Below are 25136 nucleotides of genomic sequence, written 5' to 3'. Positions count from 1 at the left end.
AGAAAAAAAATCATGCCAAACAATGTTTCACCACAATGAGCACATGAACAGCATGGTAGTGAAATGTTCTTCTTAGTATAATTAAAATTTTTCTTCATCATATTTAACCTTCCTTGCTCCAAGTTGATATTAAGTAATTCTGTTTATTCACGTGCACGTTTCTGTGTAGACTCCACTTGGAGAAATGTATTTGCTAATCATTTTCCAATCACTTTGGCAGGCACTGTGGACCATAAGACAACATGATCTTAATGAGAACAAAATTCAAATACCACCTATAAAACAAACTTGGAAGCCCAAGTGTACATTAACAGGAACAGCAATTAAGACAGAGATGCACAAGAGAATGAGGTACACAAGAGTGAAAAACCATGGTTTCAGATTTTCTGTTGTTATGAAATTATATACCTAGCTTGCTTGTCAAAAGCAGGTTTTTCCATATCAATAATACAATTCCACGACTGTTGTTCCAGCAAAAAATGATGAAAAGAAAAGAAATGGAAGGGAGGGAGAGAGGGAGTGGGGTGATAGAAGGAAGTAGAAAAGAACAATCAGTTGGGAAGATCTGTTTCATTGAGAGGAAATTCATTTCACCCCATGAAATAAATGGGAACTTCCAAATAACTTGAAATTCGGGCCCAGCTTTCATCAAGTAAGAAATGGATAAAGGGAATACTGTCTATATGTATCAGACAGAGAAGAAAGCTTTTTAAAGTGAGTGACTTAAATTGCACAGAGAAGTTGAAGTCAGAGAAATGAAAATTCAGGAATTAAATAGATGCTGGGCATTTTTGGCAGAACGGGGAGGGAAGATGGAGGAAGTTGATGTATCCATACATGCAAGAAATCCTGTGAGCCATGGCAATGTTATGCTCTCAGGTGTATCCATAAATTTCACATGGAGAATGTACAGAGCATCATGTACAGTGGATTCCCACTTACAAAAATAGAGAAAGCAACAAGTATTGCAATTGTATTATACTCTGTTATTCATGAAGAAGAACAGAGGAAAACTGATGGGAAATAGTATCTGCCTCCCTTGTTTGCATATCTTTGCAGATCGTCTTCTGTGTTCTCAATTTCTTGCATATTCTAATCAGATATTCAAAACGCAGTTTTTAAAATTTGGGTATCATCAGTCTACAATTACATGAAGAACATTATGTTTACGAGACTCCCCCCATCGCCAAGTGCCCCCCACAAACCCCACTACAGTCAGTGTCCATCTGCGTAGTAAGATGCTGTAAAATCACCACTTGTCTTATCAGTGTTACACAGCCCTCCCCATAGCCCCCACATTATACATGCTAATCGTAATGCCCCCTTTCTTTTTCCCCGCCCTTATTCCTCCCTTCCCACCCATCATCCCCAGGCCCTTTCCCTTTGGTAACTGTTAGTCCATTCTTTGGTTCTGTGATTCTGCTGCTGTTTTGTTCCTTCAGTCATCCTCTGTTCTTATACGCCACAGATGAGTGAAATCATTTGGTACTTGTCTTTCTCTGCCTGGCTTATTTCACTGAGCATAATACCCTCTAGCACCATCCATGTTGTTGTAAATGGTAGGATCTGTTTTTTTACTTACGACTGAGTTCACACACCTCAACACACAAAAATCAAATAATCCAATTAAAAAATGGGCAGAGGAGCTGAATAGACAGTTCTCTAAAGAAGAAATTCAGATGGCCAACAGACACATGAAAAGATGCTCCACATAGCTTGTCATCAGAGAAATGCAAATTAGAACCACAATGGGATAACACCTCACACCAGTAAGGACCGCCATCATCGAAAAGACAAACAACAACAGATGCTGGCGAGATTGTGGAGAAAGGGGAACCCTCGTACACTGCTGGCAGTAATGTAAATTAGTTCAACCATTGTGGAGAGAAGTATGGAGGTTCCTCAAAAAGCTCAAAATAGAATACCATTTGACCCAGGATTTCCACTTCTAGGAATTTACGCTAAGAATGCAGCACTCCAGTTTGAAAAAGCCAGATGCACCCCTGTGTGTATCACTGCACTACTTACAATAGCCAAGATATGGAAACAACCTAAGTGTCCATCAGTAGATGAATGGATAAAGAAGATGTGGAACATATACAAAATGCAATTTTTATACAAATTATGCTACTCTTTATTTATTTTCCCCTTAGCAACAGTCCTGGGAATGATGATCAAGGGATCATCATTTTAAACATTTAAAATGTAAATCATCAGCTAGAACATATTCCATTGTTTGAAAATATCATCAAAGCCACATCAGTACATATGTGTTCTTTTAAATCCACGTGGTTTTTTTTTTATTGTTTCTGTTTTGTTTTCAGGAGTCAAGATCGGATCACATTTGCATTCCCGTTTCACACTGACTCACACTGAATCACATTTCACGTTGGCAAGTGAAAATGGAATGGGGGGATATTGTTGACTCAGGGCCAAATGCATCCTCACTCCAAAACAACTTAAACTTTACACTCTGCTAACGCACAGTCTCTCCAGCAGCAATGTAACTGAATTCTGCTGACTGCAGCTTTGCAGGTTCTCAAGAACCCAGCAGCATTTGTGACTGCGATTTCCCTTTAGCTATCCCCCTGAACATGCACCGTTACTCCTTGACAACACCAATCATAATTTTCGACAAATAACTTGGCTGTCCTAAGCCTTGCGGGTTTGTCTTCACGCGCCCCCTCCACTGTGGAGCCCCGTGGAGTAGAAGTCCAGTGTATCCTGAATCTGCACCTCCCCTAACACATCTTGATCAAAAGCTTGTTTAACCTGACCAGCACCTTTGCTTCATTTCTTTGTGAAGCAAGGCTTCTTTCTCCTGGGGCTCACGACTGGGTCATGGCTCCGCGGGGGTGCCCCGAAGTCTGTCCAGGCTGGAGCGCTGCTGGAAAGCAGCGGAGGCCAGGGAGCGGGATCGCCGATAAGGGAGCCACGCTGCCCTTGGCAGCCCAGCCACTGGATTAGGCCCGCGCGCGGCCCGCGCGAGTCCAGGGTAAACCACGGGAGGCTCTGGCTCAGAGAAGGGGGCCTTGGGAGCGGCTGCACACAAAGGGAAAGTCAGCGGGCGATTAGGCCAACCGGGTTCATGAGTCAGACTGGGCTGCACGACCAAGCCTAACCGGTCCCTTACAACCCCCCAGTGGGGGAGACCACGGATGGCCCATCGCAGGCCCCACACAGGGGATGCGCCTGGGTGGGCCCCGGTCCCAAAGCCTTCTGCAAGGTTTCCTCTTATTTTTCCCCAGAGACGATACCTATGCTCTTACGATCTTTGCAGGAACTGAAAGCTCCAAACAAGTGCATCAGAAAAATTCGCCTCCCATTCACAAAAAGTACTAAAGGTGTTATATTTTTAGGCAGACGACGCCTCCCAGAAGACCTTGAATGGTAGAGGAGTGGCAGGAGGATAAGGTGGAGTTGCCATTCCAGCTAGACGGAAGTCAGATAGTTGCACGGGTCAAACCTGCTCTGGGAGACCCTCACTGGCTTGGAACCAGTGGATCTCAGCTGGTCCAGCCATACGTCAGGCACAGTTGCAGAGGTAGATTAGGAAAGTACAGAGCCAAGTGACTAACGGCAAGGCCTCAGACTAGACTACCAAGACCACATGAGGGTCCATGCTAGCAGGGGAAACAGCAAGCCTTGCTGAGTTACAGCCTAAAAAATTGCCCCCTTAACATTTCTGGTGTGGACAGTCACTGAAGTAGGGGATTTGGCTTCCTGGACAGGAAGCCTGGCCCTCTCGTCTCCCATTTGTTGGCGCCCCCACCCTGACCCATGTGCTGAGTGAGTGTGGCTGACCAGATCTGACCCCAGGGCCTGACCTAACCTCCCTCCGATCAGTGCCTCATGTTTCCTCCCCCTGGCACTATAAAGGAAGCAGCAGCCGGGGTAGCTGGGGATGAGGAATGGCCAACAAACGCTTAAAATCAAATACTGAAAATTCCTTCTCCACTGGAAGATGGAAAACCAGAGAGCCCAGTACCTGAGGGAGCCAGACTGTCTTCAAAAATAAGTCCCACAACTCCTGATTTCAGAACATATTGCAAGGTACAGAAATCAAAAAGCAAGTTGCTGTTACCGTAAAGATAGACAATGGAACATGAGAACATAATAGCAAGTTCACAAATATGGCCTCACAAATATGGCCAAATTATGTTCCTGCAAGGTGATAAGACCATTCAATGGTGGAAAGAAATTAACAGTCTGCTCAGCAAATAGTCTAAAAGAATGGTGCTGGGCCTACTCTTACACCACATGCAAAAATCATGTCAAATCGGATCAATGACCTACATGGAAGAGTTGAAACTGTAAAACTCCTGGGAAAAGGCAGGGAAAATATTCTTGGTGATGCTGGATTTGGCAACAGTTTTCTGCATATGAGATCAAAGGTAATGGCAAGAAATGCAAAAATACACAAAACGGCACTATTATCATGCTCGAAAACTTGAGTGCATCAAGAATCATAATAAACGGTGAAATGACAACCTGAAGAATAGGAGAATATACTAGCAAGTCATGAATCTGGTAAGGTGTTAATATCCAGATTATATAAAGAATCCTGACAGCTCAGCAAGAACAAATAAAACAACTTAAAAAACAGGCAAAGACCTAAAGAGACATGCCTTCAAAGATGACGTTAAAAAAAATCAAACCACGGAAAGCTGTTCCTTTTCAACAATCATTAGGGAAATACAAGCCAGAAGTACAAGGAGATATCAACTCATGTTAGGATGCCGATCACTTAATAAAGAGGAAGAACATAGTTGGCAAGGATATGGAGAAATTGGAACCCTCCTACACTGCTGGTGGGAATGTAATATGGTGCAGCTGCTGAGGAGAAGAGTATGACAGTTCCTCAAAAAGCTGAAAATAGAATAATCATATAATCCAGCAATTTCACTTCTTGTCCGAAAGAACTGAAGGCAGTTTTTGAGGTAATATTTTTCAGCCATGTTCATTGCAGTATTACTCACGGTGTGTGTGTGTGTCTGTGTGTGTGTGTGTGTGTGTGTGTGTGTGTATTGTGGAAAGTAAATTCTGAATTATGGTGCAATATGAATGAACCTTAGCTAAATGAAATAAAACACACACACACACAGTATGATTCCCCTTGCATGTGGTACTTAGAGTAATCAAAATCATAGAGACAGAGAGTAAAAGAGTGGTTACAAGGGAATGCAGGGGAAGGGAATGGAGAGTTATTCTGTAATGGGTACAGAGTTTCCATGTAAACAAGGTGAAAAGAGTTATAGAAATCCATACTGGTAGTGACAGCTCATTATCAACATATTTAATAACTATGAATGCACATTTAAATTTTCTGTGAATTAAAAAATTTAAAGAATTTTGAAAAAGAATTCTTGTTTTGTGTTTTTAAAACGTTGGGTGTTGTTTTACCACCATAGGAAATTGCAAAAATAGATAAATGTTTATGCAAACTATACAAATGTTTACACAGACCTATGAGTTGAGATTTTAGAAGAGACCTCCTGATGATATTTTCAGTCTAATTCCTCTGAAGCCTTCAGTTTGCTTTAAGGAGACTTTTATGAAGTTTTGGAGATTCGTTGCACAACAATGTGGGTAAAGAGAGCCCTACAGTAACAATACACTTACACATGGTTTTATATAGTATATTTTCTTTTTCTGAAATGCACACATACAAACACACACACACACACACACAGACACACACACACACACACACACACACACACGTGAAACTCTAGCTCAAGACCTGCCACTGTATTCAGTGAAGCTCTTCACACGTTCTCTCTTACTGCTAAATTCAGGATAGGCACCAGGTATCTAGCAACAGGTATCTAGTCACCAGAAACTAGCAACAAAGGTGAGGAATCAGGGTGTAGCCGATGCTGAAGAAATGAATCTCAAGACCAGAGACAGGTTGCCTCACAGACCACTGTGCCAAGGAAAAGGCTACATAGTATTAATATCTCTGACTCCAGAAATCTCTACCTGGAGGGTCTTGGCAAACATAACAGGTGAACTTCTCAGGGATATTTTCTTCCAGAAATCGCATGCAGACCCCATGCTGCCAGCACTGGCACTCTTCACACAGGTAGAATTAAAGAAGCAATAAAAATTAAATTCAGAACGTATCCTCCAACCAAATATAAGACCTACCTGTGAGGAGAGGGAACAGTGGAGACTCACCACTCCCAGCTGACTTACCATGCGCTGAGGGGCGAATACTTGCCTACAACTGTGATGGCCAGTGACAGCCACTAGGGACGTGTGACTCTACATTCAAATTAATGGATTAAATTAGGAAGATTTTAGAAGAAGATTAACAAACCTGAGTTTGAATTATGTCTCACAATATTAGCTGTGGGGGTTTGCACAGATCATTTCTCAACCTGGGATTAGGTGTTGCTTTCTGCATAATGGAATACTAGTCCAAGGATCATGTGGGATGCCTGAGAAGAACAATGGGTCATGTGTAAAAGCTCCTACCTCAGAGCCTGGCACATAGTATTGTGTATTAAGAGGCTACCACACTAATAACAGGCAAGCTAATTCCCTCTGATGTTGTTGTCCAGCAGTAACCATGTGCTAGCACTTTGCATTTATTCTCCCTAAACCTTAACACTGGTCACACAGCTGAAGAGAGGCAAAGGTATTTCAGAAAACAAGCGTGGCTAACTGCAAAGCTAGTTCTTTAACCCCTAGGCTCCACTGCCTTCCCTGGTTAAGCGGATGGAGAGAAGAGGGACAGGTGTCAGAGAGAAAAGGAAAGGAGCAGACACGAGAGGGCACTGGGAGACTTATATGGATGACCTGAGGACAGTTAGGCCTCAGGGCAAAGAGGCCACAGCACCCTTGCTTTAACCCACATGCAATAGAGAATGGAGAGGAAAAGCAGATACTAAAGTAGATACTGGTTTCCTTCAAGCAATTCCAAACTAGGGCCCTAAAATGGATGGCTCTGGAAGGTGCACAGTGAGCTCCCCAACATGGCCTTGAGGGCAGACCAGCAGCCTTGCCACAAAGGATTAAAAGTCCAAAGCTCAGACAGTCCTTAGCCACTTGGAGTCAGGCCCTGATGGCACCAAGAGGGTTTGTGTGGCAGGTATTAACCCTCAAGGAGGCTAATCACATCAGAACCAGTAAGGACCGAGCTGCTGGAGACACTTCTGATAAAATCTGATCCATATTCCTTAATACACAGATGAAGAAAATAAGACTCAGAGGGAGAGTAAAAGGTGCATACCAACAAAGGCAGCTAGCAGCAAAACAATGCCCCGAGAATTAAGAATAAAAGTCTGTCTCATGAATGAATCTGTGTCTGGAGAACTGGGATTCACCAAAATTGAATCAAATACAGGTAAGTTGAAAATTTTAAAGTAATTTATTTTCAAGTGGGTCTGGCTAAAATGCATGGTTCATTTTTTAAAGGGTTTAAATTCAGAAAATTCCAGAAAAGATAAAATATCTAAGGGCAAATCTAAGATTATCTAAGAATAAAATATCTAATACAAAAGAACAAAAAATAAGAATGAAACATAAAAGACTTCTATGAAGAAAATATTAAAATACTATTTGAAGGAAATAGAGACTTAAGTCTTTTGGTATATGTACCTTATTCCTGGATGGTTAAGAGACATTATAAGGATGTTGCTTTTCCTTAGGTTAACATATAAAAATAACACAGTTCCAATAAAATAATAAATAGCTTTAGAGCTAAACAGAAGTTGATTCTTTAATAGCCAGGAAAGAGGTATAAATACATATGAGTATAAAGTAAATAATGGTGGAAATAGAGTTAATAAAGGTGACATGCCAATAGGGGGGGAAGAGTGTCGGGACAGCTGCGTACCATAGCGCTCACCTTATACCAGGATAAATTTCAAGTAGATCAGACATTTGTCTACTTAAAAAAAAAAGAAACCACAAAAGTACAGAGGTAGCCATAAGAGAATTTTTTAAATAAATGTTTATGAATTCCAATGAGGAAACATCTGTTATACCAGTCCAAGAATCTATTAAAGGATTTGAAACTTTGATAAATTTGATATCATAAAAAACAGTAAAACAATTCAAAAGACAGATGACAAAGTGGGTCAAATATTTGTAACTGCTCTCACAAGCAATATGAAACATATCTCCAAAAAGCCTTTATACATGAAGAGGAAATGAACAACTCTCCCACAGAAAACTGAATAAAAGTCATGAACAGGCAGGTTGAAGGAAATACACTAATTCTTAAAAGATCTTCACATCAACCACTAAAAGAATCCATTGATGTAAAGGTACTTGAATTAAGATAAATTAATGTGAAATGAGACCAGGTTAATAATCTGTATACACATTCTCTAGGTTTTAAAATTCCATCTAAGTATCAATGCTTTATACTTGCATGAATTCTCTGGTTTTTATAATAAACATCTAATTATATTTTTTACCATGAGACTATTATTGCCATAAAAATCTGTTAATAGAACGTAATTCACTTATATATGCAGGTATATGTATGTATCCCAAAGTATTAATAGAGGTTATCCCTAGGTGAAATAATCTAACTCTTGTTTTGCTCTTTGTGATTTTCTGCATTTCTGAAGTGCTACAATAATTAAAACGTTTTCATTGATTAAAGAGCAAATTAGAAAATGGCTATACTAATAGACTATTTTTTAACTTATCAGAAGAAAAAAGGTAAAAGACGTTGCTGGTACCCTGTTCATGCTGACAAGGGTTCCCATAAGGCTATTCCTTAGTGCAGCGTGCACTGAGGGATTCCAGAATGTCTACGAAAACTAGCTATTCTTATCAAATCTAAATGCACATACCCTGTGACCCAGAAATTCCACTTCCAAAGGTAGGTCCTGCAGGTATTCTTACATAAAATTATTCATTACATTACTGTTAAGATTAGAAACGATCTGCATGTCCACCTGCAGGGGAAAGGTTAAATAAATGATGATCCAACTATTATTCAGCCAGAAAGAAAAGAACAGGGAAGAGTGTTTGAAAATGAGATGGGTTTCAAGTTATATATTATTAAATGAAGAAAACACATTGAAAATACTACATATAAAAGAACATTTCTTAAAGAAAGTTGCACAGCACTGTGAATGTACTCCATGTCAATAGACTTAAAAATGGTTATTAGAGTGGTGAATTTTACATTATGTATATTTTACCAAAACACCAAGAAAAGATGGAGAGACCATATTTGTTAGTGCTTCTTTAGCCAAAGAATGCTTCTGGAATGATACACAAGAAGTTGGTGAGGGCTGCCTCCATGGAACAGCAGTTGAGGGGTAGAAGTGGGGGTAATATTCTTCTCTGTATACCTATGTATATAGCTTTTGGACTTACAACTAAGTAAAGGCATTAGCTAGCAACAAATCAACAATAAATTTTTAAACAACCAAAACTTAAAAATGTGCTTTGTGTCAAATAAAACTGATACACAGTATTTATGGGGGTAAATCTGCCTCAAGTCCTAATTTTTGTAAATCACGTATTATATGAACAGAGCTGTGGTGGTTCATTGTACACTGCGTATGACTGACTGGGGCAGAGTTGAATAGTTGCAAGAGAGAACACAGGCCCTCAAATCCTAATATATTTATTATCTTGTCTTTTGAGAAGTTTTCCAAAACTTAACCTAGAAAAATAAAAAAAATTTAAGTATCAAATGGGATTCTTGACTTCACATTTTCTATGGTACCTAGATTTATCAAACATTCATAAGCGAGTCAGAGTTTTAACCTCCCTATGATTTAAATTAGCACAGGTAAATAAAATCAGGCAGTAATATACTTGTAATGTTGATACCAGACAAGTAATGAAAATGATCAAGGAAAATTACATTCCTAAACAAATGTATGCATCCAGAAAAGCTCTAACTGCACTCTAGGGTAGTGCAAATTTTCAATATATGTTAAAAATTCATTTTATTAAAAAATTATTTGAATAGTCCTAAATGAATACATTTAAAAGTAGATGATGAGTACTTTTTAAAAGTTTACATTGTATTTGCTCCAGTTAGCTCCCTCTAAATTTATGCCTTTGCTAAAGTCAGTGACCAGACAAGGTACATTGCTCACAGTGACAAGGAAAGTTAGTCCCTCTGCAACACAAAGGCAGCTACACAGCAAGTGGACAGCAGAATAAAGTCCTCTACAATAAAGTCCCAGGGGTGCTGAGTGAGTTCATCATCACCACAATGCCAGACAGGAAGCCACAAGGGTTGAGCTGTGGAGTTTGGGGAAGGCTATGCGGAGCCTGGGAAGCAGGAGATGGAGTCAGTTCCTGACTTGGTCATCTAATAGCTGATGTGACCGCAGTAGCTCCAATTCATATAGCACAAAATGGCACATCAAGCTCTAGCCTCCAAACACTTTCTACTTACAGAAAAGTCAATGGAGGAAGTGCCACAGTGGCCCAGAACTGGATTCTTATAGTGGTCAGCCAGAGTAGCCTTGATGGGAGGGAGGGGCCTTCATTACTTACCCACTAAAGATTTCAGTGGTCAGATAGGGACCAAATAAGGTTTTCAAGTCCTGGAACAGAGCACATGCCCACACAGACAAGACTTCAAGAAAAACAGAGTCTTCATACTATATAACAGTTTTCAATTGGCACTCCACCTAGGATTAGAGGTTCTACAAATGCGTGTCTGTTTTTTAAATGGTACTTTTAATAAAATAAAACAAAAATGCACTCAAACATGTTCTAAGCGTAATGTTAAGACAACACTGCCCGCCAGTACATGTAAATTCATGATACTCGGCTATATCAGCGTGATGCTGTCCTCGGAACGAAGCTTTTCCTTCCATCTCTGATTATCAAAGTAACTACACAGCTTGCTATTTATAACAGTCACCCATGCAAATCGCTGTGTGCCTTTGACTTCTCTTACACACAAAAAACTGAGCCAGTGAAAAGCTGCAAGTGGACAACTGTCACCACAACCCTGACAGCATATCACCCTGTGTGGGAATAGGCCCACCATTCACATTTCTGAACTGAAGAGTGAAGATTCTTCATTCTGAACTTTAAAACTACTGCTTTTACCAGTTACACACCTTGGCATTCAGTGAAAGGATCTGTTAGGAAAAGGGGTTCTGATGCTAAAAAAGTTTGAGAAACACTGACCTGAGGCGCAATGCTCATAAAAGTTCCATTAGAGACCGTTCAGGTACCCAGATTCCCAGAGGTTACCATGAAGATTTCTAAAAAAGAGACTCTCAAAAGAATCCTGACCAATATAACAATGTCTTCCTTCAAAAACACAGGCTCCCTGGAAAAGCCAGTCACCGGCCAAGACATACAGGCTATTTGTGACAGCCCAGAGATGGAGACGACAGATCAATGTCAGGAAAATGAAAAGCAAGAAACAGCCAAATTATAAAAATGGTCTCCAGTTCATTAGGCCATAAAGGAAACTTACCTCACAGAGAAGATAAGGGTCCATAGAAAGATTAAATTCTAGAGATATGGGTTTATCTCTAGATAGAGCTATATTGTCATGGGCCAGGGCAGAAAATAGGTAAGCTTGTCATTACAGTATGTTCGGAGGTGAATATAGGAGTGATTGGTGCTATGGACAAAATTAAGCAGGGATCGAAAATAGTAGGGAAGATGGGGGAAAATAAAACTTGCAATTTCAGTAATCTCTGGTCTGAAAATGCCTCATTGAGGAGAGGACAGCAAAGACTTGAAATGAGTGAGACGATGAAACACGCAGAAATCTGGGAGTGTTTTACAGACAGGGTGACAGTAAGTGCAAAGGGCACTTAAGACCCCAAGGGCAGGCCCTCAGTGTTCAAACAGTAGGGACAGTGGACACTTCCTAACTCACTCTATGCAGCCAGGATTACTCTAACACTAAAATTGGATAAAGGCCCTTATGAAAGAGGAAAAGTACAGGATCAGTATCTCTCATAAACAGAATCCAACAATGCATGAAAATAATTACATACCATGACCAAATGGTATTCACCCCAGGTAGACAAGGCTGTTTCACCATGTCAAAACCATGGTGACAAGGCACAGAAGAAAAATTATGCATCAACTGGTGCAGAAAAAACATCTGACAAAAACCAACACGCATGATGAAAGCTCTCAGAAACCTAGAAACAGAGGGAAACATATACCGCTTGATAAAGAATATCTACAAAAACCTTCACGACCTTAGTACTAAATGATGAGAACCGGGAGGTTCTTCTTAAGATATGGAAAAAGGCAAGGACATTCCCTCTGAACACTGCCATTCAGCATTGCAATAGACTCTTTGGTTGGGACAATAAGAAAGAATAGGAAATGAAAGGCAGATTGGAAAGGAAGAGGTAAAACTATCTCTGCAGAGACATGATTGTCTATGTAGAATATCTGAAAGAACGGAGAAAATAAAACTGGACTTAACAGTGTTTACAGCAAGGTTGCAAGGTACAACGTTAAGATTCAAGACTCCCATGCTTTCCATCTTTTAGCAGCGATCAAATGAGACTTTGTAATCAATAAATGGCAAGGACGGTACGTCTCCACTCGAATTAAAATTAGAATTAGATTGATGTGGATAAGTTGATGCAGGCTAGAAGCAGAGACCAGACAGGGCCTTGAAAGGAAGTTGGCCTTTTATATGAGTGACTCAGGTGGACACCAGAAGGACTGAGCAAAGGAATGATATGATCTGATGTACCATCAACCACACACATACAAAAAGTTTCCCAAGCCAGTTTCTGACTTGTAAATTCAGATCTTCATGACATCCTAACTAAAGTAACTGTGCCCATTAGTTTGGTGAAATGACAGCCGCATTAACATAATGAACAGAACTGGCCGAAGAAGGTAAATCACCTGGGCCCTGGCTCCTTGAGACAAAGAGGTCAAGATGTAGAGTATAAACTGTCAAATGCCAGGACATCTATGTAAGGGTGTGCCTTTGGGCTTCTCTAATAAGTCTCTTTGTGATTCACACTTCACAAAACAGCATCATGTACTTTAGGAAACCCAACAGGCAATGAGAGGATGGACCAATACATTTCATACAAGGGATTCCTGAGGACCCCCATTGGTAAACCCACATAATTCATGACTAATATTCCTGTAAAACGAAGGCAAAACATATACATTCTCACTGGCCTGCCAGCTTTCAAATCCTATGGTTTATGAATTTTCTCAATTACCTGGGATTGTATAAATTCAAATTTTGTACATAACACTTTTTATACCACACAGCTTGAAACTGGCAAATATCCATTTTGCATAAAATGCAAGTATCATTGTATTATCATTGCCAGTTTGCAGAAGAGGAGGTGACATTCAGAGAAGCTGCACGATCGCATATGCTGGCATACAGAAGAGATGAACCCAGATGTATTAGATGCCTTGGGCCTTGTGTTCACTGCCCCTGGAACAGGACAAGCACAGGCATGGTCTGCTCAAAAGGGTCTATACCACGATGCTGGCTGCCTGGCTATGCAGGCATCCCCTCTCACGTTGCACTTGCTGGGTGCAGCAGATATTGTGGAAACATCCCAGAATCTCTTCTTCCCCTCCTTCACCTGCAGCATATAAGGCGTTTGAACAGGATTTTCTTCTTACTCAAGTCAGTAGATGTGATCCCATGCCCTTGCCATGTGACAGGCTTAGAGGAACAGAGTCTGGGCCAGCTGCCTCATAATGCAGGGGCAGGAATGGACTAATCCAACACAAATTTAGGACTCTGGTCCATCATCTACAAATGATGTGCTCTTACTCTCTTGTCATAGTCGAATGAAGCAGCATGGAGTCTTAAGTGACACCAGCTGCCATCCTATGGCTAAGGGAACCCAAACTGAAAACAGCATTGAGACTGAGATGGTGAGCCACTGGGTCCTCAACCAACAGTCCTGGGGAAGTACCTCCCCTGGTTTTCCCTATTATGTGAACCAATACATCCCCTGCATTGTGGACTCAATTCCAATTGGGTTTCCTGCTACTTGTAACTGAAAGCATCTCGAGTGCTGCAGCTGATCAGAAATATATGGTCACATTGAGCTTTGAAAGAGTCCCCACCTCAGGCTTCAAGTAACGGAATAAAGAATGAGGGTAAAAAGAAGAAGTATTCCATCAAGCAGTCATACAGAAAACAGAGGAAGAGACAAAGCCTTCTGAGGTGCACCTTGGCTTCTGGCTGAACATGCAAACTCATTATGTGGCCTTAGGTGGCAGAGCTCACAAGCAGAACTGTCCAACGGGGGCAAAGCTAAGGCAGGTGAGTCCCTGAAGAACAGGGGCAGACAAGGTGACAGTAGGCAGAGCTTATTCGGGCTAGCCATGTGCCAGCAAGTCTCCTGCAGGGAGGCACTCCCATTCCCGAAAGCAGGGCATCCCTCTGTGGAATCCAAAAGGACAGCAGAGCACAGAGGTGACAATATAGGCTCCACAACTACATTCAAAGCATGGCTCCACCTCTGCTAGATTTACAGACTTCAGTTAAGCTGATACATCTCACCTCCACCTCAGTTCATGAACAATAAATTGGGCACCGAAGTATATGCTTCATAGGCTTTGTTTCGAGGAATGACTAAAACAACACAAGTAAGGAACCTGGATGGTGCCCAGCACGTGGCAAGTACACAAATGTTAGCTGTCTTTGTCTTGCTTGCCATTCTCTCCCCAGCAAGTGGTGCTGGTCTGCGGTCCGCTCTCTTCAGGCATCTTCACCAACTGTGCCATGGCCCACAGGGCACGTGCCCAGCTGCACAGCTTGTTCCTTAATGCCTAGACTGGGCTGAATGAAGAGAGACTCCCTGCCAGGGCACTGGATCAGACAGCAGCTTGTCACTTGAGGAGGACGAGGCTAACACAGCATGGCCATCGTCCACTCCTCAGGCTGCAGGTGTCCATCTGGAGAAACACCGGAACCCTTCTTGGTCCCTCAGTGCAGCCTGCTCCCTGAACCTCCAGCAGATCATCACCAAGCTATGAGACCAGGGCATCAGAATGCTGCTTCCAGGAATGGCGGAAAGAGTAACAGTGCCCTCACCTCTGGACAACTGCTTGTACACCACACGGCACAGTCGCACAGCTGGGACAAGCAGTAACCAGAGCATGTTTGGACCTGCATGGGGGAATGGCAGCTGAGGGGCAGAACAGAAGTGAGCAGGCTCTTGGAGGGATCCCACCACCTTTCAGAGGAGGTGATGCTCACGCCCGAATACCATCATCTCATCATGCAGATGGCACAAAATAAGTGACCCATCTGGTGCCCCAAGGCTCACTCTGGCCTTTAGTCAAGATGCACTCGGAGCTAAAATATGAACCAAATGGATATGGCAAGGAGTAATAACATGCACAGGTGAGGATCCTTTGACCCTGGAATATTTTTGTCTGGGCCAAACTTGTACTGAGGACTGCACTCATCCACCTGTGCAGAAACAAACCTAAATACCAAGGAAGCGTGCGCTAGTCTGCCCCTTGAAGATAATTTATTAAATACATTCTGATATTCTGAAACACCTCATTTGGAAAAGCAAATCTTACCTGACCTTCCACATTCTCTTATGCAAATAAAGAAAGACCTGGTTGAGGGAAAAGGAACCATGTGAAGGCCGGAGCAAGAAGGAACACCTTAGAGACAGAAAATCATGATAGTCTGTTCCCCTTGATGCCTCTGAACCTTTGCTCTGCTGTTCCTGGCATGGGGATGCCTTTCCTACTCCCGTGCCTTCTGTTCCAACGCCTAAGTACTCTCACCCTTCAAGGCCTACCTCAAGTATCACCTCCTGTGGACATCCCAGCCCCTGCTCCACAAGCAAAACCGGAATGTGTTCCCACAGCACATTGTGTGTTCCTAATACAGCCCTTTTCACTATATCTGTTTATGGGCTTTTCTCTGCATAGGAAAGGGCTTGTCTCATTCATACCTAGTCCCTCATTATCTCTTCAGATATAGGGAGATCAGGTTGGTGAAGAGCTCAGATCACAAGTGACCAGTAGCAAAACTGCTACCAAGATTCATTCTGTGGAATCTCAGACCAGACAGTTTTTCCTAATCAACCTACCAGCAGGAAATTGAGGGAACTGGGCAAAAACAATCTCCAGTCCTAGTGGACCAGAAGTCCCAGGAATATGCATCTGATAAATCCGTTAGAACCCAAGGTCACAGTTAGTGTGCTCAGAGAACTCAGCATAAAGGTGCTACTTTTCTTTACACTAATTATCTTCAAGCAGCACAGATCCTGTATTATTTTACCCATTTTTCATTTTAGGATAATGTCAAATACACAGGGTGCCTGGCATCAATTTCACCTGGCAACATCTCCCCAACTGAACTACCCCCACTGTCTCAAATTACATCAATAAAGGTAAGGGCATTCTTAGACATCTGACACGCAACCCAGATATGCTGAGAGAGTAGGTGAGCTGCTAAATTGGTTTTATTCTTTCAAATCCTCGGATATTTAGTTGTCAGAGAAGTCAAGTACCTAGCACACCTGTAAGGAAACAGGAGGCAATGAATGATGGTGAAAAAAGGAGGGGAGCTGTCTGAAACAGGGGCTGCCATCTGGAGGGTTGGGGCTTGTGGAATCTTTTGAATATCCTTCTGTGTTTGCTTTCACTGATAGCCACTGGCATCGTGAAAGTTGGCATGTCTACTGATCCCAGTACACTGATGGTGATAACTGACTCTCCTGCTGGTTAGTGGCAGTGGCAGGACGAGTGGACCACATCTACATTTCCCATCTAGAACACAGAACATGAATGGTCTGGTTTCCTCCAGCCTGGTAAGTGCTGGACATCTCAGCAGTCAGGCACGGGGGAGTTGCGAACTCATCTGTGAGGCCTGTGTCCAGCTGACTTGGGGGCATGGGTGTGTTGCTTTCTGACTGCGAAAAATCTGCTCTCCATCTAAGAAGGTACAGGAATAACAAGGCTATACTCCAGCCAGGGGTGAATGACCTGTGTGGTGCATTCTCCCAACAAACTGACCAGTTTTTCAAAGGCCCAGCAGAGGGGTGCGAAAGATCCTTTTGTGAAAGATTCTTTAATAAAATTATAAAGCATTTTATAATTGTCCACTCCTGCCCACCAGGCAAGCATACCCACAGCAGTTCCTGTTACTTAAAAAACTGGCATGGGTGTGGAATTCCTGGGTCAAATTATGTGTCTACTTCTAGTTTTTTGAGGAACTTCCATTCTGCTGTCCACAATAGTTGAACTAATTTTCATTCCCACCAGCAGTGTAGGAGGGTTCCCTGTTCTCCATACAAAAGAAATGAAGGAACAAAACAGCAGCAGACTCACAGAACCCAGGTATGGACTAACAGTTACCAATGGGAAAGGGACTGGGGAGGATGGGTGGGAAGGGAGTGACAAGGGGGGAAGAGGAGCATAAACATTAGCAAACAGAGGGTAGGGGTGGGGGGCACGGGGATGGGTGTACAACACAGAGAAGATAAGCAGTGATTCTATAGCCTCTTACTATGCTGATGGACAGTGACTGTAATGGGGTATGTGGGGGGACTTGATGATGGGGGGAGTCTAGTAACCATAATGTCACTCATGTAATTGTAGACTAATGATACCAAAAAAAAATAAAACAGGTATGGGGAGGTAAAAAATTATGAATAAATATAAGTAAATCAGTGGCATTCAAAATCCCCCAATTCACTAAGAGATTTTACAGCCCCAGTGAAAGGGATCCTTCTGTATTAAGACAAGAATAAAATCCCAGGTAAGTATGTTGGCAAGACACCAAGAGGAGTACAAAGAAATAGAAAAGCACCTAGGTTTCTTCATTATACCAAAATGGCAACACGTTATCTGTAGATTTTGCAGCTCATCAGTGGCCGGCTGAGTTTAGAGCTCAGATCTCTGACTGCTAGGTTAATGTTTTCATACAATAAAGAGCTTGTATTATTTAAGAGTTTACGGTCGGCCAGACACTGTGCTAAGCATTGTACATTAGATCATTTAATGTAAGTGTCATTTAATGTAACAAAGCTCTGAGACATACAGTACTGTTATCTCTGTGTCACTGGTGGGGAAGCTGGAGCTCAGTGAGTTCTTTGACCAGGGTCCTAAAGCAAGCAAGTGGTGGAGGCTGGATTCAGATTCCGGTGGGCTACCTCCACACCTGCACATAGTACTCACTGTAAATCAACACCCTCAAGTAGAATTCATTGGGAATCCAAAAGCCAGACAAGCAATGCACACATGGTCAGGAAGATCCACCCTGTATTAAGGGGTATTACACTGGACAAGGTCCCTGCTCTGAAAGTCACTCCGAGCGGAGATAGGCAGGGGAACTATGGGCTACCACAGAGAGCATACACCATTGTGGTCAGGCAAGCATGACCTTCCTCAGTCCCCTTATGGCCTCTTGCCTGTCAAGCCTCAGCCTTTGGAATAACCGGCCGGGTTCTGGTTCTGGACACTGTGTTATCTGGGGCCGACTGTACCCACTTCCAGTTTTGCACCCTAATCCTACCCAGATGTCACTCTCTTATGAAGCAACTATGGATTTCGACTGGCTTCTAATGCCTCAGTACCATCTCCTTTTCAACACACCATCACTGGTCTCTAAGTGCTAGCTGTGTCCACAACTCTAGGTAGAACCCATGGGATACTGCAGTGGCAGTACTAATTGCTCCCCGGCAGCACTTACAAGCCAGCTGAAGAGCTCACATCAATGCACCAACTTTAGTCACAGATGGCTGGATAAGACAGACAAAATCTGCATGGACCAAGGGGAAAGAAATCCCCATTTCCTACCCCAGGCCCTTTCACAGGCTCATGGCTTGGATTACCACACAGGCTCATCAAAAGAACTCAGCAAGTTTACACAGAAAGGCCAAGAAACTCACAAAGAGTCCAAGACTACTTGAAGGAATTGGGCAGTATTCACAATCCACGTGCCCAGCACCAAAACTCATGCTTTGGAGAAGCAACCAACCATCCTCAAACATTTTTTTAGCAGGTGACCAGTATAAAATAACCAGATGTGTACTTTCAAAGACACCTCTGACAGCAAAAGCACAATGGACCATAGTGGGTAAAAATGGAGAGAAGAAAACTGTATTTTGAGAGATTATTATAGCTACGGCAAAACAGGACAACCTGGATTAGTGCTCTATGTAGGTCAAAGAAAGAAAGGCTTCATTTGGGTAAGTCATATGTAAGTAAACAAGCAGACAAAAAGTTAACAGCCAACTCAATTACCAACATTTTTTCACGTGAAAAGCTTGATCTTTTACCTTGGAATCTCTGTATTTCTACACTTGCCCCTGAATCAACCATGTATTCTCTTGGCACAATGACACAAACCACGAAAAAAACACACAATGGCCACCAAAGCCAGCAAGACTACCCAGTAGAAGATATTAACATTCCTACTCAGTCAGTGCCTGGCCCTAAATGAAACAAGCATTGCCCAGACCAAAGAATGCTCAGGTCTGAGAACCAAGCCAGGAATAAGCACAGCCAAGAGCAATAAGCAGAATGAGACTCAGGTCTCTTTTGTAGTGCACAGAACCAGGCCTGGCACAAAGCAGATGTCTGACAAATAGCCGTTGAATGAACAAGCCAATCTCTTTTAGCCTGAGGCACTTCTAACTCCAGTGCTCTGCTTTAATTGTCAGTAAGCAACTTTCCCTCCCACACAACATGTCAACTGAACAGAGGAAAGATTTGATAGCCATGGGATTCATTGTACATAAGTACCTGGCACTGGGTCTTGAACAGCATTCTGCTATCTGGTTGACACCAGCCTGCTCTGAGGCAAATCCGTCCACTGGCTGGTACCTGAGCAGGACTCTGCTCAAGTCATGAAGATGGTCAGTGCTGCCATGACCTGCAGCCCTCCCAGGTCTTCTGTATTTTAATGGAGAAGCTGTAAGCTAAAAAATATAATGAAGCCACGGTTTGAAATAAAAAGGAGCAGGGAAGCTTGTAGAATGTACTGGAAACTCGTTATTCTGAAAATCTCCAAAAACATGTAATTTTTCAATTGCTGTAAGTTGTAGAAGTCTCCAAAAAGGTTCTCTGTAGTAAGACATGAACACGAGATTTTACGGTATCCCTTACTACCACCACTGCAATTTCTAAGCAAAATAAACAGTACTGTTAGAAAATACCTTCAGTTGCAATCAAGATGAAATGGAACTCAAACTTGGACCCAGCAGGAGAATGACACATCATCTTGTAGTCCTTTTGTTCATTTGTCCTGCCTGCAAGGGTTTGGGCGATGGCATGACTGCAGCAGCCACGCTCTCCTGAGCAGAATTTTCTTGCAGGCTTCTGAACGGGTTCCTTTTCCTTGCCTGTCCCCACTCATACCAGAAGTACCAAGGCCTTCACGGGCCATGTGACTTGCTCAAGGAAACTTGAGCAGCAAGAGGCCCAGGTAAGAATAAGAAATAGGTATTTTTATTTCCTCCAGGACAGGCAACTCTTTGATTCAACTCCCGAGGATCATTTGTCACTGTCAACCTTGTGGGATCCAACTGGACCAGACCGACCTAACATTTCATTTCTGGGTCAGAAATGCAAGCACTGTGTCCTGAACAGCAGAGCCCTCCATTAGACAGACACAGCACAGAACGAAAATACTTCCTTGGGGGATGGGCAGAGACCCGCTTCCTGGTCACACCCTCCTGGTTGGCCTTGTCTGAGGCTGAAGAGCAGGTGGAAAGGACATGGCGAGGGAGCAGCCTTCTGGAGTGTCCATCCCCTCACAGGGCTTAAGAAGACAGCTTTCCAAGGCAGCCTGAGGCCCTCTGCCGCTCTCCAGAAAGCCTCATGCCCTCTCCAGGCTACTCTCCCTGCCACCCAGCTGCCACAACAGTCAGCAGCCAAACTGTTTCATACATACATCTTCCTGCACTATTGGACAATTTTTAAAAATACACTTTATTTTTTAGAACAATTTTAGACATGCAGAACCACTGAGAAGATAGCACACAATCGATCTGGATACACAGGCGCCTCTTTAGGTGGGGATTCTGTCCTGGGGTGTGACCGTCTCGTGCTGACACAGGGCCTCTGGAAGAGGTGCCCAGTCCGTCTGAAATGGGAGTTGCTACCCGAGTGGAACAGAGGACCCGCGGCTGCGTGTCCCGGATTCTGCATGCCCATCACCAGCCAGTGTCATGCTTCCTCCACTCCGCACATCCACATGAGGTGGCTCAGACGAGTGCCGAGACACAGAAGCCAGGGCCTTCGCTGCAGTGTCACAGGGATGAGGCTTCTTCCTCAGCGAATGATCCTTCCAGGAGAGGCACCTCTGCCAGAAACAACACATAGGGTTTCTTTACTGCCTATCTGCATTTCCCTGCCAGCCGTGTTTGCCTTGCACCTGCATACACGTCCTGCCAGTGCCACCTCCTTCTACATCTCTGGGAACTCTGGCCCCCCCAAGGCTCATTGCTTCAGCCCCACGCAGCTCATTTCTGGACCTCTGGGAAGAGGGCATCCCGACCCAAAGGGGCAAAGCAGCTTAATGCTTCCTGCAGTCTGCGTGCCCTGAAGCTATGGCTGGACACCATCCAGGCACAAGTCCAGGCCACCAGGACACATAAGCAAGCCCTGGATCCTCTGGCCATCTGCTTGGCTCACCGGGCCCTCTCCCAGAACTTCCCTACCTGCCGAGGGACACCACGAACTGCCACCTAAGTGGCCCTTCTCATATCTCCTGTCCGCGCTGGGTCCCGACCCGTGGAACACTGGAACCCTTCATTTCAACCCCACATCGTGCTTAGATGTGTCGACAAGGTAACGGCCTAGGCTCTCCCATGTGCTGCACAATCCTGGGCTGGGAATCACCCTGCCTGCCTGGAGCCCATCTACACTCTGCTCACAACAAGATTTCCTCGTGCCTCAACTTGTCTGCTTGTGGAACAGTGGTCCCACTAAGACAGCTGGCACCCTGCAGGCCAGCACCCAGTTCCCTGGGCTCCTCACCTGACCTCCCATCACTTCTTTCCTCATAGCCTTGCTTCTCAGGTAGTACGGCAGGGGATTGGGCCACAGGTCCTCGCTGAAGACCTGTTAGCCAGCAAAAACAGACAGGGCTCAGATCCCAGTGCCAAGCAGCTGGAGAATCCACCAAAGGCATGCAGTGGGCGATGTAGGAAGGTGGGGTGCGTGTGCTGTTCTTGACCCACCTCTGCAATCCGGCCAGACCCGGCAAACCTGTGGACTGACAGCCAGTTGAAGAAGTTAAGGCCACCGTTCTGGTGCCTGAGCCTGTGGGCCTTACACTCATAATGCTGCGTCCACCGAACTGGGGTAGAGTCATACGCCCTGTATCCTGCAGCAAGAGAAGTGTGTCAGAAGGGGCTGGACCACATCTCAGGGGCACAACACGACCTCCTGCCACCCACCCTGACAGCTGCCACTTACTGGTGACACCGACGACGTACTCCTTAACAATCTGTTCATTGTAGAAGTAGGGGTTTTTGTCGAAGAATAGCACGATCTTGCAGCAATCGCCCAGGCGCCTGGATTCCTTCACCTGTTGGGACAAGGTGTGGGGAGGGTTTGCGAGGACCACCTTCTCCTCTTTTCGGAGATGCATGGCCTCCCACCCCCCAGCCTGCGTCTCACCAGCTTCACCTCACCTCCAGGTTGCTCATGAAGCCAAGTATGGCTTTGTCCCAGTGTCCCATCAGGGGTGACAAGTGGGGATGATTCTGAATCTGCTGAAAGTCAAGGAGCGTTCCCATGATAGGCATGGCGGGGCTAGAACAATGCAAGTCTGCAGAGAAGCCAGTTGGGGCCTGACCTCCTTCTCCTACAAGCCAGGTGCTGTTCTTGGGCACACACCGCTTTAAGGAAACCCCGAGCACTAACCCAGGAATGGTCCAGCGTGTGCATGCTGCGGGGTCGGTGGTTGTACAGGACGCGAACCCCTTTCTGCCATGGAGGTGCTGAGGTATGGACAGAGGAGGCTTCTCTCTGCACATCACACATTGCTGGCAACCCCACCGACCCTCTGAGCCCTCCCGAAACCTGTTGTGCACAGCCCTAGCATTGGGGGAGCTGGGGCACCGCTGAACTGTGTTGCCAGAAGGACCCCGTGAACAACTCAGAGTGGCCATGGGGACCTTGCTCCTTGCCCGTACCCCGCAATGGCCTTCCAGGGCTCCCTATCAGGTCACACATGCACCTACAATTTCATGGTCGTGGCCTCAACCGCGGGCATTTGGATCACTGGGTGTGCCCTGCCTCAGCCTCCCCTGGCACTGGCCTGGCCACACTGCGCTCCCTCCACTACCGCATCGAGGATACAGCCTTAGCCCAGAAGGCAGGGATGCTCCGGATAATGGTGCTCCTCACTTCTAACTGGGACTTGCGCCTCTGACACATCTTGAGCCTGAGCCGACGGAAGGCCCTGGCGGCCTGCTCATTCTGCACCTCCAGCTCTAACTGAAGGGTCCGCAGCGCGTCCAGTGGGGCCACGGCCGGCATCAGCACCAGGGCAGGCCCTGGCCCTTCATGCTTCGGCTCCTCCTCCGGCCTGTCCTCCTCCTGCTCCCCAGGCTGCCACTGCTGCCGCCCCTGGCCCGGCCCTTCCTCGAGCTGCCCCTCGTCCTGCTCTGGATCCTCCTCCGTCTGCACATATGCCAAGCCTCCCTCAGCCTCGCCCTGCTGCCCATCCTCCCTGAACTCCTGGTCCCTGTCCTCCTCATTGTCCAAGGGCACCAGCTCCACGTCCAGATACACTGCCTCACCTTCCTGCTCCCTGTCGTCCACCGCGACCTCCAGCACAATTACGTCTCCCATCACCGCTTCTTCCTCCACCACCAGCACGTCTCCCACCACCTCCTCTGCCGCCATTAGGTCTCCCGCCTCCACGTGTACCTCCCCCGCCACGTCTCCCACCACCTCCACGGCGTCCCCCACCACCCCAGCCACGTCCCCCACAACCGCCACCACGTCTCCCACCACCTCCTCTGCCAGCATTAGGTCTCCCGCCTCCACGTGTATCTCCCCCGTCACGTCTCCCACCACCTCCACGGCGTCCCCCACCACCCCAGCCACGTCCCCCACAACCGCCACCACGTCTCCCACCACCTCCTCTGCCAGCATTATTTCTCCCGCGTCCACGTGTTCCTCCCCCCTCACCATGTCTCCCACCACCTCCACCACATCCTCCACCACTGCCGCCACATCCCCCACCTCCCCCATGTCTCCCACCACCTCCTCTGCCGCCATTACGTCTCCCGCCCCCACGTCTCCCACCACCACCGCCACCACCAGGTCTCCCCACCTCCAGGCACACTCAAGGCCGCCTACCACGTCGAGGGCCCCCCAGGACTGCTGAGGAGCCCCCCCATGCCCTGGGTCCCCCTCGGCTGACATGCGGCTATGGGCCTGAGCTGCCTGCGGGAGGCAGCTGTTGGTGGAGCAGGAGTTGGGCCGAGCAGCAGTGGCGAGGAAAAAAGCGGCCGGCTATCCGCAGCCGCGCGCTGAATCTGTCGGCCTGCGCGCGTGCGCAGGCTTTTATGCGGATGGATTGGGCGGGAAAGAGCTGCGAGCCGCGCGCACGCCACTCGGCCCTCCCTGGCAGCCAGTCCGCGAGAGGGTGGCGCACGTCACTCTCCACCAGCCCCGCCCACACCAACTCCGTGGGCGCTCCGGGTGGCGCTAGTTTGCATGTGCGCAGAAGCAGAACATAGCCCCGACCCAAGCTCCGGCCGGCCCCCACAATCCCAAGCAATTTTCCACATGCTCGCCTACAGAGGAGCGCTGGTGCAGCCCAGCTGTGTGCAGAATAGGGTCCTCACCATGGCAATGATCTGGAAATCTGGGCATTGACACTGAAAAGGCTTCCACGTGACCGTGAGCAGCTCCATCAGCAGGGTCCTGGGGTGAACGGTCCCGTGCCTCTCCTCCCTGACACCCTTTGCCCTGTCTTCTCTCCCTGCCCCACTAGCCCTCTGTGCTTCACTCCGTCTCCTGTCTTTCTGCCCACATCCTTCCACCTGGATCAAGGAAGAGATTAAGAGGAAATCACACAACATATGGAGAGAAACGGTAACAGAAACACACAGTTGAAAATACGCGGACACTGCAAAAGCAGTTCTGAGAGGAAAGTGCATAGTGATACAGGCTTACCTCAAGAAACACAAACCCTGCTGGCACCAAGAGGGTTTGTGTGGCAGGTATTA

The 25136-nt window shown here is 45.5% G+C and overlaps 1 protein-coding gene across 1 annotated transcript; it reads right to left on the bottom strand.

Annotated features, from left to right (window-relative positions):
• Positions 1-20899: 20899 nt before the first annotated feature.
• Positions 20900-24327, bottom strand: LOC118969337 (uncharacterized). The gene is made up of 6 exons (XM_073228276.1): positions 23254-24327; positions 22584-22661; positions 22366-22477; positions 22128-22273; positions 21925-22008; positions 20900-21247 (listed from the first exon to the last, which is right to left on the bottom strand). Exons 1-6 carry the CDS (start codon positions 24325-24327, stop codon positions 21044-21046), a joined length of 1698 nt encoding a protein of 565 aa, XP_073084377.1. The 3' UTR covers positions 20900-21043.
• Between the last annotated feature and the right edge of the window lie 809 nt (positions 24328-25136).

Source organism: Manis javanica, chromosome Y (genome assembly GCF_040802235.1).
Source record: "Manis javanica isolate MJ-LG chromosome Y, MJ_LKY, whole genome shotgun sequence".
Lineage (NCBI taxonomy): Eukaryota > Metazoa > Chordata > Mammalia > Pholidota > Manidae > Manis > Manis javanica.
The sequence above is the reverse complement of the archived record's forward strand: the minus strand, read 5'-3'. Positions and strand labels throughout refer to the sequence as shown.